We start from the raw sequence: 18,926 nt of genomic DNA on the forward strand, positions 1-18,926 counted from the left end.
CTACAGATCGCTTGGAAAACTTTAGCCTTCTGCAAGCTAATTTCACTTGCAAAATGCTAAAAAAAAGCGCGAAAAAAACGCAAAAAAAAATGCGGATTTCTTGCAGAAAATTTCTGGTTTTCTTCAGGAAATTTCTGCAAGAAATCCTGACGTGTGCACATACCCTAAGCATTCTTGGTCTTAAACAAACAAAAAACAAACAAACAACAACATTAAAAAGTAACAAAAACTTCACATAAATTCAAAGCAACGGCTGTGAATCCAGCCGTACTCTACTTTAATAAAAACATCAAAGTAAAATACAGATATATTTATAGTGAAATCTGGAGGAAACCCAACAAATTAATGTGACAAAAAAGGAGAAAAATCACTTTTTTAACCAAAAAAACACTTAATTTTAGCCTTCACCCCTCCCCCCAAAAAAATCAAGCAAAAACCAGTGATAACATTAATGAAAACAGTACAATATCCAAATCTCCCTTCTTAAATACCAAGTGAAGGATCCTTGGCAGTGTAAATGACTTTACAATTACTGGGAAAAAACTGTTACAGAAAGATCCACCCATGTAAATGAGGAGTGTACAGGAGAGAAACCGTAGAAATAAGCCTGAGCCATTATCTGCTGTCAGGATTGCAAAAATTCTATTCTTCTGATTCTATTCCGGATTATCTAAGAAATACTCATTATTTAAGCCACATTAGGAAAAGAGTTAAAGAGGTTATCCAGGATTATTTTATTTTTATCTAAAAATACTAGCCCCTGCCGATCTTTGCTAGCTCAAAGAGGTCACAGACCGCTCCTGCCGGCGATTCAGCATCACGTCACATTGATAGAGCAGTCCCTTCTCTTCTGCTCCGTTGATGGTGCATGGCTGCCAACATCATACCGATAGTCAGCGGAGAGATGGCTGTCCAACTGCGAGGAGCTGGATGTCAATCAGCTTGACACTGGCAGTCACAGTGGACGGAGCACCCTGTCAGCAAGAGCTGCTCTGTTTACGTGAAGTGGAAGAATTACCGGAAGGGACACTCTGTGATCTTGTTTCCTAACGTGAAGCTCATGTCCCCAAAGCAAAATCATCAACAGGGCCCCAAACTATCACAGGTGTTTAATAGGCTGTTCCTATGGACCCGGAAAGACCTTTGGAGCCCTCAAGGTTCCAGGGCCTGATACCCCTGAAACGGCTATAGTGATACCCCTGGCTGGAAATAAACCTTAAACAGGATTGGATGTATTATCTTTAAGGCTGGTTTCACGTGGTGTGTACTCTGACTGCCCAGTCTCCTGATCGGAGTCAACATATGTGGCAATCAGTGGAGGTCAGGAGGCTCGGTAGTGGGAACGGATCTACTGCTCTGATGGAGATTATTAAAATACCTCTCCCTGTGGGAACCTAAACATGTCTTTATATTGTACAATTGTGTTTTCCCTGTGGTGGCGCTGCAAGGTTACTGAATTTTTGCAGCAGCCAGGGTCGCCCAGGATCAGTTCTTGTAGGGAGAGCCACCATCCAGTTGGCACGTGTTATTTCTGAGGAAGTAGCATGTCACACAGCTGAGAAGCATTTCTCAGAAGAACAATAAAAATAATGTTCTTCACTTGTACTTGCCCACTATAGGTGAAACACAAGATTTTCAGGTGCTTCACCCAGACATGCAGCGAAACAGCGGAAAATTAGGCACAGCTTTGCTGGCGAGGTTCTCAGCTACAGAACAATCAATCTGCACAAGCCACATAAAATCAAGAAGGGATTTTCCAATGCAGACAACCTCTTTAATTCGGATTAACTCCATACAAGCCCTGCAACCATCAGTACAGCCAACGATGAGGGGGTCATCCATGTCTGCAACATCGCAGAGTCTGCAAACACACCACTGCAGAATTAGGCAGATCTACTTCAGGAGCGACAACCAGCGGCAGCCGTCATGGAGGCCTTATTGCCACAAAACTATCCCACAAATATAAAAAACTGAGAATTGACAGAAGATGATGACACCGGTTTATTTCCTGCGGTCTGTTTCATTTCATTCAGGATCACAATGAGATGAGTTGTGGCTGGCTAAAGCAAAATGGAGTTTGTTCCTTGCTGACCTATTCGCACACTACCATAATTGTAGTCCTGTTATGGACGCCAGTGTTTGGGCTACGGACGTCTTTTTTCAGCTTATTTCAGTCATCCTCTTTCACGCATATGACACTTAAAGTGCTTTTTTTATTTGAAGAAAAACTTCAGGAAAAAAACAAAACATAGTAGATGATGCTATAATATATGGTGGTGGCGCACAGTGCGTAGATTCAATGTATCCCAGGAGTCGTGAACCGCACCTTGAGGTTCTGTAGGTAAATCAGTTTTTCTCAGAATATTGCCCTAAATGCGTCCAGCTTTCCTAATGAGATTGTGCAATACTAGAGAAATACTCCAGGATGTCTTGGATGGTGAACTCCATGGTGATGCCGGCTCCGGTGTAACATTTCTCAATCAAACCTTCAAAGTGCTTATACTGGCGGATAAATTCATCTTGCATGGTGTGCCAAACCACCTGGGGAACAGAAGAGGCGCCACATCACATTGGTAAGGACACCGCAACGTCACATACAGGTGTCAATACTAAATTCATCACAATAAAGAAAAATTCAGATAAGAGAACTAACAATTACAACATACCGCTCTGTGGACGAGACCGTTTTTACCATTACTGTTAAAGGTTCACTTTAATAAGAAGGTTCACTAGAACAGGGGTCCATTGCCTCCCACCTCCTCAGTACACCACCACAGTGATGAGGCACCCATTTACCAGGAGTGGGGAATCTTTTTTTCTGTTGGTCTGGAGAACAGTTGATTTTTTATGATGAATTTTGATAGAAGACGCTGGGGGCGCACACGCCTCACAGGGGGGCCTGGGGGCGCACACGCCTCACAGGGGGGCCTGGGGGCGCCCACGCCTCACAGGGGGGCCTGGGGGCGCCCACGCCTCACAGGGGGGCCTGGGGGCGCCCACGCCTCACAGGGGGGCCTGGGGGCGCCCACGCCTCACAGGGGGGCCTGGGGGCGCACACGCCTCACAGGGGGGCCTGGGGGCGCACACGCCTCACAGGGGGGGGCTGTACCTGGCCCATATACATTATAGGAGATGCTGGGACTGTCGCTGACGGGGACCGGAGGAAAGAACTTTGCGGAATGTTCCCCACCATTGCCATACACCACGACTCTACATTGCTATGAGACTGGCATGCACAGTACTCACAGTTTTCGTCAGTCCTAAAGACAATGAATGGAGTGGCATGGTACTTTGAATATCATGGCCGTGCAGTGAGGAGAAATGGGGGAGGCTTCAGACCCTGTTCTAATGTATGCAACAAACATTACCAGTTAATATGTCCAAATCACCAAAGGCTCCTCAGCCAGGTCCCCCAGTGATTAGACAATTCTCACCTACCCGGTCATGGATTTATTAAATAGCAGGGATTCTAAGAAGCAGAGTGAGCACGGAAGAGTCCATCATATTGTATGGTAACTGTGCTCAGCGTCTAGAGGCTGACAGTAGCCGTTATGGTTGGGAGGGTGTGAACACTTTCTGCTTGCTCCCATGATCATTAACTAAATCGCAGCTTTGGTGTTTCTATGAATGAGGCTTTCTTCCACTCACCTGTAGCAGGTTCTCCTCCTCACACAGATGTTTGTCCATCTTTTTGTAGAGGTTATCCAGTCCCTTCTTCACTTCTTTACCCGGATAGTCCTTTATGACTTTCCGCAGTTCTTGCTTGCTGAATGCCAGTTGGTAGCTGACTTCATCATAGCCGATTCCCTGGGCGACACGAGCTTTCACCCCTTCAAAGAAAATCTTTGCAGTAACAAAGTAAAAGAACGAAAAATTAGATGACGTCCACAATAAGCATCGACCATACACAAAGCACAGTACTGAATAAAGTGACAACAGTAGATTTTTTTTTTCTTTAGTGCAAAAAACAAAGAAATAGACTCCCAATATGGCACCTGTAGTACTGTACAGGCGGGATCAACAGGTAGTGCAATTTTATGCTGCAACTTCATGTGTGAACTGTGCAGATTTTACTGCAGACTTGCAACAGATTTCACCCAACAAACAGTCAAAGGGGTGATATCTGCATCTGATAATTGACATGCTGTCATTTTTAAAATCTACAGCAGGTCAATTACTGTGCTGAAAAATTGGACATCATATGATTGAAAATGTGTAAACCACATCTGTGACAGCATCTGCTGCAGATACAAATACAGTTACAATCCGCAGCTGTTCCTGTACCTTCGTGTGTTTCTGATTGTACATGGAGGCAGGTAGTGCGTTTATTCCTCAGAAACTGTACAAATACATTATTTCACAGGGGGAAGGTGCCGCTCCGTGAACTCCTCTATACGAGACTTGCAGTGCTTGTCTAATCATCAGAAAGGGCTACAATTCCTCTCTGTTCTCAAGAACAGAGGGAGAGATATTTCATTCCTTTTTTTCGGCCGCTGCCTAGTTTCTGGCCATCACTGCAGTCGATCAGAGTTAGCCGTCTCTTAGGTATGGAGCGCAGAGCTCTTTCCTATAGGGCTTGTAAGGGCTTCAGCGCCTTAATCCTGCAGCATTAGAGAGCGCACAGTTTGGGGCCATTGGACTAATCATGCTACAGGTGCAAACTGTCAATCAGGAGCACACTGCACCCCCACAAGCAGGAAACCCAGAGGCAGGGAAGCAGGGTGCTCCTGCAGACTGAAGATGACCCCTTTAAAGCGCTTTACTTCTGTCATGTCTCAAATAGCAATACTGCAATATCATATCCACCTCCAACCATACATCAGGGTATGAGCCTTAGAGAAAGCATTACATTTAATTTCTCCAGAGGATGTCCCAGGGAGTATATGACGTATGACTGCAGATGGTCGTTATATTTCTGCTTGGCCTCTCTCTTTTCTGCCTCCAAACAGGAGATCTTTAATCGCGAAAGAGTAGCAAAGACGTGGTGAAAGTTTTCCATCATGACGACATCTCGAGGAGTCTTCTGACTTTCAATTGCAACTTTTTCAACTGAAAGAGAAATGAGAAGATATATTATTTTCAGCTATTTCATGTACAGTATGTGTGTAGGAGTCTTTGCTACAGTATTTTTTGCACATAACTTACTATAACAAGCACCGCAGGTTTAGGCAGCAAGAAAACAGGAAAAACATTTCCTAATTAAATCGTCCCTAATGGGGTCGATATCACTAATTTTAACACACTGGGGAAGAATAGAGAGATAACACCTCTCCTGTTAGTGTTAATCTGCAGCTTGTGTGTTATACACATATAGCTTTACAGCACACACATTATGCACATTTACACGGCTACGCTCACACGGACCTCTGCTACACCCACTGGCACTCCTCTGCTACACCCACTGGCACTCCTCCGCTACACACATGGGCACTCCTCCTCCGCTACACCCACTGGCATTCCTCCGCTACACCCACTGGCACTCCTCTGCTCCACACTGTATTCACTAACACATTTTAAAGTTCCTTCCAGGCACAAGAATCACATGACTTGAAAAGTCCTTCATCTAGTCAGGACCTGCAGCATCCATGCAGCTTTAGTGACAGTTCTCTCCTGTCCTGCACCAATCTTACTAGTCAATGTCAGGATAGAGAGCGCTGTACTGCTGCATACGTCTCTTAGTGACAGAAAAGGACGCTGCGTCAGCCTTCTCCTCAATCGCAGGAAGGTGCCTTCTGACTATAATCCGCACACTTTCTTTAGCAAGATTTTTTCTTGCTGCAAAGTGCATCTAGCAAAAATAGATTTTAATTAATACCAATATAACCTATTAATCATTTACATTTTAGCATTCCTATGCATCTATTGTTTTCTTTGCATATGTGTTTGACCAGCAAAGAAATAAGTCCATCATCTGCTTGATGTGGTTTGGAGCGCAGTAGGTACGCGCCTTGCTTCCTACATTTAGGATTCTGGGTTTTTTTTTCTAAAAAAATTTACCATTAATGGAAACTGCTTTAATCAGTTTTGTGTAAGCTTTATCCAAGTCTCCTCTTCTTTCAGCTGATCGAAAGATTGACTCTGCCAGTTCAGCAAACTCTTCAAACCCAGACACAAATGGAAGGATGCCGACTTTGCTCTTTTTTGAGATTTTGACGTCTTCCATTTGCTTGATCTGGTTGGTCTAAACAAGGAGAGGAGAACAGAAGTGTCAGTAGATCATCACTTAACAAAACGAAATGCCACAAGGGAGGAGGGATAACATGGGAAAAAGAAAAACAAAGAATGTGTTAGGGACAGCAGGGAGCCTGCTGCTTCCTTCACCACCTATGACCATCACCCAGTGCAATGCAGCTACAACTTGGAGTTTCTCACCTGTAGAGTCATCACATGTAATACAATAAGCAGAATACACAGCATTCATTGCTTGTTTGTATACATATTAGATTTCTCATGTATATATAAACTAAGACTAATAAATACATGTGAACATGGAAATAATATCTTCTAGTCGCCGATGCGGAGCGAGTTATAAGAGGTAAATGCCAGAAAGCAAATAAAAAAGATAAGAAATTGAAACACCAAAGTTGAAATTAATCTGTTGCCACACTATCTTGTGTACCCCAAAGTAGTATCAATAAAAAGGTGAGCTCGACATGCTAAAAAAGAGAACCCCCCCCGTAATTTTTTATTACAAATGTTTCCATTTTCTTTACCACTAATAAAACAAAAAAGGAAAAATTCTGCTAGGTCAAGTAATTCATACAATGATCGCTGTAAAAACGCGACCTAGAAAACAAATGGAAGAACGTCACTTTTTTTTTTCTTTCCAATCATTTCACCCAACTTGGATTATTCCTTCCCTTTTTTCAGTGCATTGAGGGGCAATATTTAATAGTACAACTCGTCCCGCAAAACTCCCTCACGGGGCTACTTTGATGGAAAAATAAAACAAAAAAAGTTATACCTCTTGGCAGAAAGGGATGAAAAAACAAAAAGAGTTAAAGAAAAATAGCAATGGTGGAAAAGTCAAGCAATAAAAACTTTCAGAATTATATATAAAAAAAAATCCAAAAAGTTAGGCACTGTCAGAAAACTGGCTACACTTTTGGCTACTCCATCTGTCAATTGTCGGACATCCCTGAATGTTCCCTTTGGACATTAGCAGTCTGCCGGTAGGTGAATAATCCAGAAGGTCCTACAGGCTCATGTGTGAGCGGATATACGGCTCTTCCCACTTACTATGCACTTATCAAAATTCCTTTTCACTGTAACCAGGACGTTGCCGAGTGTGGTACTGAGGAAGGAGGCAGAGTCCACGTTTTCTGCTGTCCACACGTGGTGGCTCATCTTGACCAGCATGTACAGGGAGTTGAAGCTGTCAATCTTGTCTCCCAAAGCGATAAGGTTGTTGAGCTCTGGTTCTATGCAGCGAAAGATGTGAGTCATCATCTGTCGGATCATCTCCTTCCTAGAAAGTAGTCACCAAACCAAATGTCAGAAACAAGGTACCGGAAACCCAAACCAACATGTAAGAGGACCAGGTCTTCACTACACATCATCCACCAAAGTTCAGCTAAGGGGTTGTTGACTTTTATTTCTCTCAGGCTGGGTTCACATGGTGGTAGTACAAGGACCATGACGTTAGGACTGAGCCGAACTATAAGAGGAGGAGGTTGTGGTTAGGGGAGAGACCACGTTTTAAAGTCCATATGTGGACCAAGAAAGGCTTCTGGAAACATCACACATTATTGGGAGCTCTTTTCATTTGTATAGTGCAGCCCCCTTATTTAGCGCAACCTTCATCACTGACCGTACGGCGTTCTACTCCCAACATGGCTGATGAGGTGACCGGACCTGTCCACGAGAGGTCTCCAATGAATGACACTGTGCACGACCAGTAAAACTAGTGTATGCTCAGTGCTGTTAGAAGTATTACCCAATGGAGGCCACTGGTGGAACATTCTAGTTCCACCAATTATGGTAATGTCAGGACTGAAACACCATACAGCAAGGGATGACAATCGGACTAAACAAGATGGCAAATGGAGACATTGGCACAGATCTTCTACTAACATATTACAGGCTTTATGGGTCCATTTGAAAAGAAATAAAGATATAATAAAGGTCCCTTTTAAACGCTACATATCTCACTAAAGCTAGCAATACAGGATTTGTGGCAGTCAGCTGCAACACATGCGGGATTTCCTGTTTGTTAGCAATTCCTGCATGTGCTGCGGCTGTCGAACGGCCATGAATCATGCAGTCGTAGGAACATATTGTGCCAAAGTCACTCGGATAACACGATATCTGAGCACATTCGCTCATCACTAGTCATCAGGTTTTTGCCACCTAATCTGAGAGTATAATGTACAGACACAGACCATGATTCCAGTGATGTGTCACTTACTGGGCTGCTTGCTGTAGGTTTCATAATCTCCTGCTGGGGGAATTTATCACTAAAGGACTAGTAAACCTGCTGCCATGTAGTCCTCCATATTCATGTGCTCTTTATAAATCCAACCCCACCACTGATTGGCAGCTTCCTGTGTACAACATACACGGACAGAAAGTTGCCAATCAGTGGTGTGGGTGGGTTATACAGAGCTCAGGATTCAGAGAACTGCTAGATCTGCACCAGAGAAAATAGTGATTTTATCAAAACTAAAAATCAGAATCTCTGCCCCTAAACCCTGCTGCTTTCAGATGGGGTAGCAAAAATCTGCCGATTAATTCCCTTGAACAGCAGAACATGCGCAGTGGATTCACCGTCACCACACTTTGCAAAGATGGTGGCTGCAGCCAGCGCCATTTCACTGAATTTGTGCAGAATAATTTGCAAAAACAATCCGTATTCTCCAGACTGCAGAGTTTTGTAAAACTCAATTCCATTGGGATAAATTTGCTCATTTCTAGTTATTAGCAAAGTATGAGCAGCAGCGCGCCACTGACAGCTGCTGAAATAAAGCATAAAGTCTCCCCCATAGTGTCTCCATCCGGAGCATTCAGTCTGCAGCACGCGGTGCGATTTCTGCTCCAAGTAACGAGATCCCGCAATAATCATGGAGATCTAGCTGTTCAGGGAAAAGAGATCTATGTAACTATGTAACATTCCGAGCTGAGAAATGATGGAGTGCCATAAACCATGCCAGGAACCTGCGGTTCGGCTGCCTGGCGACAAATTTCCCCAGAAAGTAAACAATCTGCATAACATGAGACGAGCACTTCTGTATGTGTAATATCAGCAATGGGAAGAAGAGCAGACGTACTCTGAGGAGGTTGTTGCGCTTGTGTTCGGTGGTCGAGAGTATCCACCACCATCTGCATCATCTACTTCACCCTAAAATAAAAAAACAAACCTGGTTACGGTGGACAACTCCACTTTTTCTTAAATCTCCCCCAATGTCGCCAAGTCAGAACCCCTACATAGGGACCGTCATACACAGCGCACGCTATAGTGGTGCTATAAATACTGCCGCCAGATATTAGCCAGGAGCCACTAGCTAACACCCCCCCTTGAGAAAGTGCCTAATGCGAAACGCGCCTCAGGGCGTTTATGGAGGTCCCTATACTGCACATATTATGGGTACACAGTGACAGCTCTGATTCAGATACTTTTGTTATGTCTGGGTTCCTCTTTACACATATTAGCACTACGCCGTGGATATACAGCTCTGGCAAAACTTAAGAGACCACTGCAAAATGTTCAGTTTGTCTGATTTTTCACTTTATTGGTATATTTTTGAGTAAAATGTAAATTGTTCTTTTATTCTATAAACTACTGACAACATGTCTCCGAATTTCCAAGCAATACATTTTGTATTTATTTTCTGAAATTAAGAAATGGTCAAAGTAACAAAACAAATGCATTGCTTGCAGACCTCAAATAATGCAAAAAACCCCCCCCAAAAACAAGTTCATAATCATTCAGAAACAACAATACTAATGTTTTAACTCAGGAAGAGTTCAGAAATCAATATTTTGTGGAATAACCATGATCTTTAATCACAGCATTCATGCGTCTTGGCATGCTTTACACCACTCTTTCACACTGCTTCTGGCGCAAAAATGTAAGCAGTTCTACTCTGTTTGATGGCTTGTGACTATCCATCATCCTCTTGATTGCATTCCAGAGGTTTTCAATGGGGTTCTGGTCTGCAGATTGGGCTGCCCATGACAGGGTATTGATGTGGTGGTCTCTTAATTTTTGCCAGAGCTGTATATGGGAGCCAATTGTAATGGTCACATCTGGATCTGGGGATAATGCCTTTTATGGGGTCCATCCTCTTTTTTACTTGATGCTGATTTGAAACCCTACTTTGTATTACATATACTTTTAACTGTATTTAATAAAATAGCTTTATACATGTGTGTGTCTTTGGTAGTCATATGTAGGGATCATGGTTGGAGTAATCCACTCCACTAGCTTTCTTTGTATATTGATGGAAGGACATATACTGCCACGTCCCCAGCCAAACCGAATAACCATATATGAAGATTTGTGGACTTGTATACAATTTGTGCCTTTTCACTTTACCAGCATTTTGTTGTGTTTGTGACATATACTGAATGTTTGGTACTTTTTATGCTGTATGTGGAGACCCCTGTTCTTATTTTCTCTATTAAAAAAATGCCCATATTAATGTTTCTTACATATTTTGGTGCGGTTTATGGTTACAAATGAGGAATCCTGGAAGAAGGCGATCTATGAATCACATGACGTGTAAACTGAAAAATGGAACTAGGAACACAGGTACTATTCTTTAGAGGAAAAAGACATTGGACAGTGTCAAAACTATGTTTGAAGGTAGTTTTAAAGGGGTATTCTCAAGTTTGGAATGTAACCCTCATCTATGGCATAAAGGATAACGTCCCGATAGCTGGGAGTCTGACTGTTGGGACCACCACTGACGCTGAGCCCCCTAAACATGCAGCGGTGGTCGCCATGAAGTGACGTTTCATGTACTTTTAATAAGACCATAAACATAAGGGTGAATGACCTCGCAGAGATCAAAACATCCAACACCGCGGAGACACCATCACGTGTTTCTCAACGCAGTGATCCAGAACACTGCCCCCATCCCTGATGGGAAATATGCAAATGCATGTAGAAAAGCCGCGGAGACACAATCACGTGTTTCTCAACACAAGCAATGAATAGCCAGGTCTTTCACCGGGAAGGAACAACCACGGGAAGGGCAGCATCCAATAAAGGAAAACCATCTATGCCAAAACATGGTATCCATCCACAGACAGCTGTTTCGGGGTATTTGCCCCTCATCAGTGTGGAGTAGGAAACTGGCTATTAGGAGCAGTGCCTAGTGAAAAGGCTATGAACATAAGGATGAATGACCTCGGGGAGATCGAAACATCCAACACTGCGGAGACACCATCACGTGTTTCTCAACGCAGTGATCCAGAACACTGCCCCCATCCCAACAGCTGTCTGTGGACGGATACCATGTTTTGGCATAGGTGGTTTTCCTTTATTGGATGCTGCCCTTCCCGTGGTTGCTCCTTCCCGGTGAAAGACCTGGCTATTTATTGCTTGCGATGAGAAACACGTGATGGTGTGTCCGCAGCTATCCTACATGCATTTGCATATTTCACTTTAGGGATGGGGGCAGTGTTCTGGATCACTGCGTTGAGAAACACGTGATGGTGTCTCCGCAGTGTTGGATGTTTTGATCTCCCCAAGGTCATTCACCCTTATGTTTATAGCCTTTTCACTAGGCACTGCTCCTAATAGCCAGTTTCCTACTCCACACTGATGAGGGGCAAATACCCCGAAACAGCTGTCTGTGGATGGATACCATGTTTTGGCATAGGTTGTTTTCCTTTATTGGATGCTGCCCTTCCCGTGGTTGTTCCTTCCCGGTGAAAGACCTGGCTATTCATTGCTTGCGTTGAGAAACACGTGATGGTGTCTCCGCGGCTTTTCTACATGCACTTTTAAGAAGACCGCCAGAGATCGCTGAGTGCGTAGTGAGCTGCAGTCCCCATGATTGATCAAAGCTCCACTCATATGGAGGTCTTCAGAGCACTGAGTCTCGGAGTCAGTGGGGGTCTCAGCAGCGGATAGAGAAGAACACCCCTTTAAGACGGCCGTACACAGCAAGATTGGCTTTTACTCTGATGAGGTCTGATAATTCTACTGCAGTCAAATGAGTGAGGAGTAAACAGCACTTTGATATGGAAGAGGATCAATAGTAACATGTCTCCAGGTTAACAACATACAAATAGTGGAATCCTGCTGCCGCGCTCTTCCACCGGTCCCAAGCTTCCTGCTGACCCAATAAATGTGTTTAAAAGGGTTGATCCAGAAATCTGTAAGAGTTATTCCCAACTGCAAGTGTACCTGTCCCAAGATTTCACACTGTATACATTAAATTGATCTACTAGACCTGATGAAATTGTTGTACTTACGGTGAAAACCCATGTCACAATGATTCTATGATCTTATCTTAAAAGTGAAACGGTCTTCAGAAAACGATCTCCAGTTTACATCAGATTTATATGGTAAATGTATTTATACTAAACTCACAAGTCCCGTTCTTCTCACAGCCACGCAGACATAGGAAGTAATAGGCTACCTCTGACTCATTGACCTTTACAGGAGAGGTTTTCTAGCATGCTCTCATCTGGGCAAAGGTCATTGTGCAGGAAGAGGGAGGAGGTGAGCTGTGACATCACCTATTGTAAATGGTGGATCCTGTGCTGTACATTTGTGCTACCTTTCAGTATAATGATAATGACACTGCTGAAAAGACATCTGTACAGAACAGGACGTGCGAGTCTAGTATTATGCTTAGTAGCCAGTGCGAACATTGCAAGATGTCAGATTTATTTTTTTTATCTAAATCTGATGACACATCCCATTTAATGATTACCCCACCTGATAGGAAAATCAGTTAGAGCTGGCCTCCTGAAATGTTTATTTTCATAGCAGGATTACACAGCCATTTTGACATGGATTTTCAAAGTAAGTACACCAATCTCATCAGTTTTAAGAAATAGGGATTTTTGTGTACTCACCGTAAAATCCTTTTCTCCGAGCCATTCATTGGGGGGCACAGACCGTGGGTGTATGCTGCTGCCACTAGGAGGCTGACACTAAGTGATATTAAGAAAGTTAGCTCCTAACCTGCAGTATGCACCCCTCTGCTGGCTCTCAGCTAACCAGTTCGGTGCAAAAGCAGGAGGAGACCAATAACATATGAGAGTATAACATGTCTAATTATATATGACATTATAGCACGTCAAATTATAAAAACAAGCACAAGCTAATAGGGTGGGAGCTGTGTCCCCCAATGAATGGCTCAGAGAAAAGGATTTTACGGTGAGTACACAAAAACCCCTATTTCTCCTGCGCCTCATTGGGGGACACAGACCGTGGGACGTCCCAAAGCAGTCCCTGGGTGGGAGCAACATCAAGTCAGGCCCTGTGTAACGCTACTTACAAGTGCGCCACTGCGGCCTGCAGAGTTCGCCTGCCCAGACTCACGTCAGTGGAAGTCTGGAAAATATAGTGCTTTAAGGGTGCATGCGGACTGGACGAACCCGCAAAGTTGACAGACGTGCTTTGCTGACGCTTGGTGTCTGGAACCCAAGAAAAACCTCGATCGACAGAGTGGAGTGAACATAGACTGACGTCTAACACGGAAGGACTTCTGGATGGTGTAAAGAATCCACCAGGCTAACATGGCTGAAGAAAGGGCTAAGCCCTTCCTGTAACCGTCAGGAAGCCCAAATGGAGTGTCTCTTCTCCAGAAGGACGCCGTCCTCGATACGTACCTACTTAGGGCACTCACATTGTCCAGGGTATGGGGAACACCTTTCGTTTTGTGGACTGATTCCGAAGAGATGAGGGAAGAACGATGCCCTAGTAACCATACGATACCGCCTTGGAAACAAGGCACGGGGACAGCCTGAGGACAACCTTGCCTTGATGGTAATAAGGAAAAAAGTCTGAAGGAACAGAGCGTCCAGCTCTGAAGACTCTTCTGGATGGCGTGATCGCAGAGAAAAGAGAGGGGACCTTGCAGGATAGTAAAGTCTATCCCGATCACAAGGAGTCTACTGTAAGGCCCCCCGGACTATTAAAGTCCCAAAGTGTAACGATAAGCGATACAGAGGAACCACATGTGAAAAACTATCTGCGAGAAAGTCCCTACTTGCAGTTTTGTTGCAATAAGATGGAAAAAAAAACTAGTTCCACAAACAAAAAAACCTAACACCTGACTTGGTCAGTGTGGATGTACCAGGATCACTGGGGCCTTCCTGCTTCCTAAAGACTTTCAGAATTAGCGGAAGAGGCGTGATAGAGCTGGTATGACGGAAGAACCAGAGCATGCCCTGCGATGGCTTTTGAATCTCGAGGCCGAACCGTGAACTGGAGTACATTGGCGTTCACTCTGGACGCCATCTGATCTACATCTGGAGTGCTCCAGTGAAGGCAGATCTGATGGAAGACTTCCGGATGAAGTTCTCACTCACTTGAGGCGAGACCCTGGTGGCTGAGTAAAAAACTGCCACCCAGAGTTCCATCCCTGGGGTGAGTGCTGCAGAGATCACGGAATGGTAGATCTCGGTCCATCAGAGAGTGCGAGGCAAGTAGGTCAAGGTGCCTGACCGCGGGTACCTGTTAGATGATAGACGTATGGCACAGTCGTGACAAAATCCGATTGAATACGGTTGGGGAGACCACCTGCCAGAAGGCATTGGACCTGCTGCAGGAGCAGTGGTACCGTTGGGGTCCCCAGAAAACTGATTGGGAGACTGGATTCCCGAGATAACCAGAGGCCTTGAGCAGTGTGGTAACGCTCCGTAGTCACTAGTAACCATTAAACTGGGAGAAAGGATCTCTCCCAGACGAGAAAGACGCTCAGAGACTACTCTCTGGGTACCTGTTCAACCTGCAGAAAACAAGCGGAGCGAAGAGAACTGCCTCCGTTGCCACCATTTTTTTTTTTATAGGACCCTCGTAGCAAATCGGATGGAATGAGGGCAGGTTGGGACTGGGGCTAAAATTCATCCCGGTCTTGAGAACCCGATTCTGTTAACGACGTAGCAGACAAGGCAGCCCATGACCAGAAAGGCCCTTCTGGCCTTTGCCAGAGTTGCCAAATGGCCAGTCTTGTCCGGAGTGAGGGAGCCCCCTGTTGAAGGGCCACGGCCTTGTTTCAAGGGAGGGATAGCAACTCTCTGGAGGTGTCCAGGATCATCCTTAAAAAGGATATCTGCTGGGCTGGAAATGAGGAAGAACTATCCAAGACTATCCGCCAGCCCAGGTGAGGAAAGGTATCGCAAGGTATATATAGATGGACTCAGCGCAGTCCTGGAAGAACGGCTGGAAAGTCGACCAGGAAGGGCAGGACGGCCACGCACCCAGAGTGCAAGAGAGACATGACAGCCGCCATGATAATGGCGAACACTCTGGGAGTGGATGCAAGGCCGAAGGGCAAGGTCGTAACTTGAAAATGCTGTTTGCGAATGGAAAGGCAAAGGAATTTTTGGAAAGAGGAAATTAGTAATGTGAGGGTGAGCATCCACAATGTCGATGGATGCCAGAAAACTCCACCCTTTTCCCATTGAAGTGATGGCCGAGTGGAGGAACTCCATCTGAAGAAGGAGGACCTTGTGAAGCTTGTTAGAAGTTTGAGGTCCAGGATAGGTCTTACTTTTTGGTCCCCTTTTTTAGGGACCAAGATCCCCCAGATCTAGACTGTCCTTGACAACCCTTACACTGCTGGTTGGGTCTATAGGATACCTGCGATCCTTTGTTCCTGCTTGGGGAACGCCCCCAGCTTCTCATGGAATAAGCGACCACTCTGTAAGGGAGTGATGTCAGATTTATTTCTTTCTTTTTTTTTTTCAACGCGGAGTATGCTTCCGTTCTCTGAGCCATAAAGTGCTTCTGAATAAAAAGGCATTCGCTGCAGACAGCGCCACGTAACTAGCCGCATTCAGAGAGGCGAACCGCAAAGTTTCCTGCCCTAGAGATTTAGTTGGCCAGCTTTACTGTCTCCGTAAATAAGGTTACTGTTCTGAGTCAAACAAATATAGACCAACACTGTAAACATCTGTAACAAAAGCTACATAGACCAAACACCTTGTGGTGAGGTCTATAGCACATTTACATAGGAGACTCCTATGTGTTGTGGACACTACTCCATTTTTTCGCTTGTTGTTCTGAATCAAAGAAGCTAGGATCTCCGGCCAGGAGACCATTGCGCTGGCAACCCATGCGGCACGTAAGGAAAGGTAGAGCGCTGAAATCGAGGCCGCAACACGGAACGAGTCAGATTGTCTGACAGTCCGTGGTATTTTTTTTAAAAAAAAAAGGTGATCCATCGGGCAGGGACACTGGCAGGTATACCACAGGAGTTAAGCTGTCAGGTGGCTTAGTGCGCAGCTGCAACCAGCAGGTGAGGAAAAAAACATCTCTTGAGTCGCTGCCGTCTTTGAACGGTGCAGAGATAAGAGGAAGAACCCTCGATCAACCATCCTCATAGTGGGGATGCAGAGGGGGACTGCTCGGACGTCAAAAAGGAGGGCATCTGTACATCCACGGAGGTCAAGTCCCCGGGTAGACCGGGTTGGCATTAGGCCCGGCAGTAGAAGAGTATACAGTTATATGAAAAAGTTTAGGCACCCCTATTAATCTTAAGTTTATTGTTTTATAAAAATTGTTTTTTTTTGCAACAGCTATTTCAGTTTCATATAGCTAATAACTGTTGGACACAGTAAGGTTTCTGCCTTGAAATGAGGTTTACTGTACTAACAGAAAATGTGCAATCTGCATTCAAACAAAATTTGACAGGTGCATAAGTATGGGCACCCTTATCATTTTCTTGTTTTAAATACTCCTACCTACTTTTTACTGACTTACTAAAGCACTTTTTTTGGTTTTGTAACCTCATTGAGCTTTGAACTTCATAGCCAGGTGTATGCAATCATGAGAAAAGCTACTTAAAGTGGCCACTTGCAAGTTGTTCTCTTGTTTGAAGCTCCTCTGAAGAGTGGCATCATGGGCTCCTCAAAACAACTGTCAAATGATCTGAAAACAAAGATTATTCAACATAGTTGTTCAGGGGAAGGATACAAAAAGCTGTCTCAGAGATTTAACCTGTCAATTTCCACTGTGAGGAACATAGTAAGGAAATGGAAGAACACAGGTACAGTTCTTGTTAAGGCCAGAAGTGGCAGGCCAAGAAAAACATCAGAAAGGCAGAGAAGAAGAATGGTGAGATCAGTCAAGGACAATCCTCAGACCACCTCCAGAGAGCTGCAGCATCAACTTGCTGCAGATGGTGTCACTGTGCATCGGTCAACTATACAACGCACTTTGCACAAGGAGAAGCTGTATGGGAGAGTGATGCAAAAGAAGCCATTTCTGCAAGCACGCCACAAACAGAGTCGGCTGAGGTATGCAAAAGCACATTTGGAGAAGCCAATTTCTTTTTGGAAGAAGGTCCTGTGGACTGATGAAACCAAGATTGAGTTGTTTGGTCATACAAAAAGGCATTATGCATGGTGGCAAAAAAAACACAGCATTCCAAGAAAAACACTTGCTACCCACAGTAAAATTTGGTGGAGGTTCCATCATCGTTTGGGGCTGTGTGGCCAATGCCGGCACCGGGAATCTTGTTAAAGTTGAGGGACGCATGGATTCCTCTCAGTGTCAGCAGATTCTTGACAATAATGTTCATGAATCAGTGACAAAGTTGAAGTTACGCAGGGGATGGATCTTTCAGCAAGACAATGATCCAAAACACCGCTCCAAATCTACTTAGGCATTCATGCAGAGGAACAATTACTCTGTTCTGGAATGGCCATCCCAGTCCCCAAACCTGAATATCATTGAACATCTGTGGGATCATTTGAAGAGGGCTGTCCATGCTCGGCGACCATCAAACTTAACTGAACTGGAATTGTTTTGTAAAGAGGAATGGTCAAAAATACCTTCATCCAGGAACTCATTAAAAGCTACAGGAAGCGACTAGAGGCTGTTATTTTTGCAAAAAGAGGATCTACTAAATATTAATGTCACTTTTCTGGTGAGGTCCCATACTTATGCACCTGTCAAATTTTGTTTGAATGCAGATTGCACATTTTCTGTTAGTACAATAAACCTCATTTCAAGGCAGAAACATTACTGTGTCCAACAGTTATTAGATATATGAAGCTGAAATAGCTGTTGCAAAAAAAACAATTTTTTATAAAACATTAAGCTTAAGATTAATAGGGGTGCCCAAACTTTTTCATATAACTGTATATGGAGGCGACACTCCATGTGCTCGTATGATGATGGTGTGAGGAGATCGGTGTCCTTTGAAGGACCATTCGCCTTTAAAAAAAATCAGACCAGGCAAGACATCTCATGTCGCAGTGTTTGCATATTGCTGATACCGCGCTTGAAGAGGGTTCTGCTTCTAGAGCAAGCCCATTTGCAAATGCTCAAGGTGTGACTGGAACCATGGACTCCCATGCTGCAAAAAACAAAAAAAAAACAACAGCGTTATTCCACTGTGCTGCCATGGTGCTCGCCAGTGAATCGCTTATCCGGACGCTCGCTGTCCAGGAAAATGGCAAATGCACTACTAAGGTTTTAGCTTCCGTTTTGAGGGACCCTGTGTGATCTAAAGCAGAACCGTAGTCCTTGTCAATCTACAGAGATTGGCTGATGGTCTAAATAGGCGAATCCATCTTGTTCTGAGGCTCTGGCGAGTCCAGATCCAAGGCAACGTCTGATTCATATGCGAAGTCTTGCTCCGTTTCTACAATACATGTGGCCCTTGCTAGCCTAAGGCTCCCCTGTAGGGGAGGATCCATGTATATTGGTCTTGCAAGCACTTTAAACCACAGAGGGTTCAATCTCGTGGTCAGAGAAGCCGTGGATTGCGCCAGTGGCGAAGCCCCTTGAGGGG

General features: G+C 44.5%; 1 protein-coding gene across 1 annotated transcript in view; it reads right to left on the reverse strand.

Annotated features, from left to right (window-relative positions):
• Nucleotides 1-1,988: 1,988 nt before the first annotated feature.
• Nucleotides 1,989-18,926, reverse strand: part of EXOC1 (exocyst complex component 1) — a 70,537-nt gene continuing 53,599 nt past the window's right edge. The window contains exons 13-18 of the mRNA XM_077281170.1: nucleotides 9,267-9,337; nucleotides 7,240-7,468; nucleotides 5,998-6,181; nucleotides 4,850-5,049; nucleotides 3,649-3,843; nucleotides 1,989-2,541 (exon numbers count right to left, since the gene is read on the reverse strand). Coding sequence (XP_077137285.1) covers nucleotides 2,389-2,541; nucleotides 3,649-3,843; nucleotides 4,850-5,049; nucleotides 5,998-6,181; nucleotides 7,240-7,468; nucleotides 9,267-9,337 — 1,032 coding nt within the window. The 3' untranslated portion in view covers nucleotides 1,989-2,388. The remainder of the gene's footprint in view (nucleotides 2,542-3,648; nucleotides 3,844-4,849; nucleotides 5,050-5,997; nucleotides 6,182-7,239; nucleotides 7,469-9,266; nucleotides 9,338-18,926) is intronic.

This window comes from Ranitomeya variabilis, chromosome 1 (assembly GCF_051348905.1).
Source record: "Ranitomeya variabilis isolate aRanVar5 chromosome 1, aRanVar5.hap1, whole genome shotgun sequence".
Lineage (NCBI taxonomy): Eukaryota > Metazoa > Chordata > Amphibia > Anura > Dendrobatidae > Ranitomeya > Ranitomeya variabilis.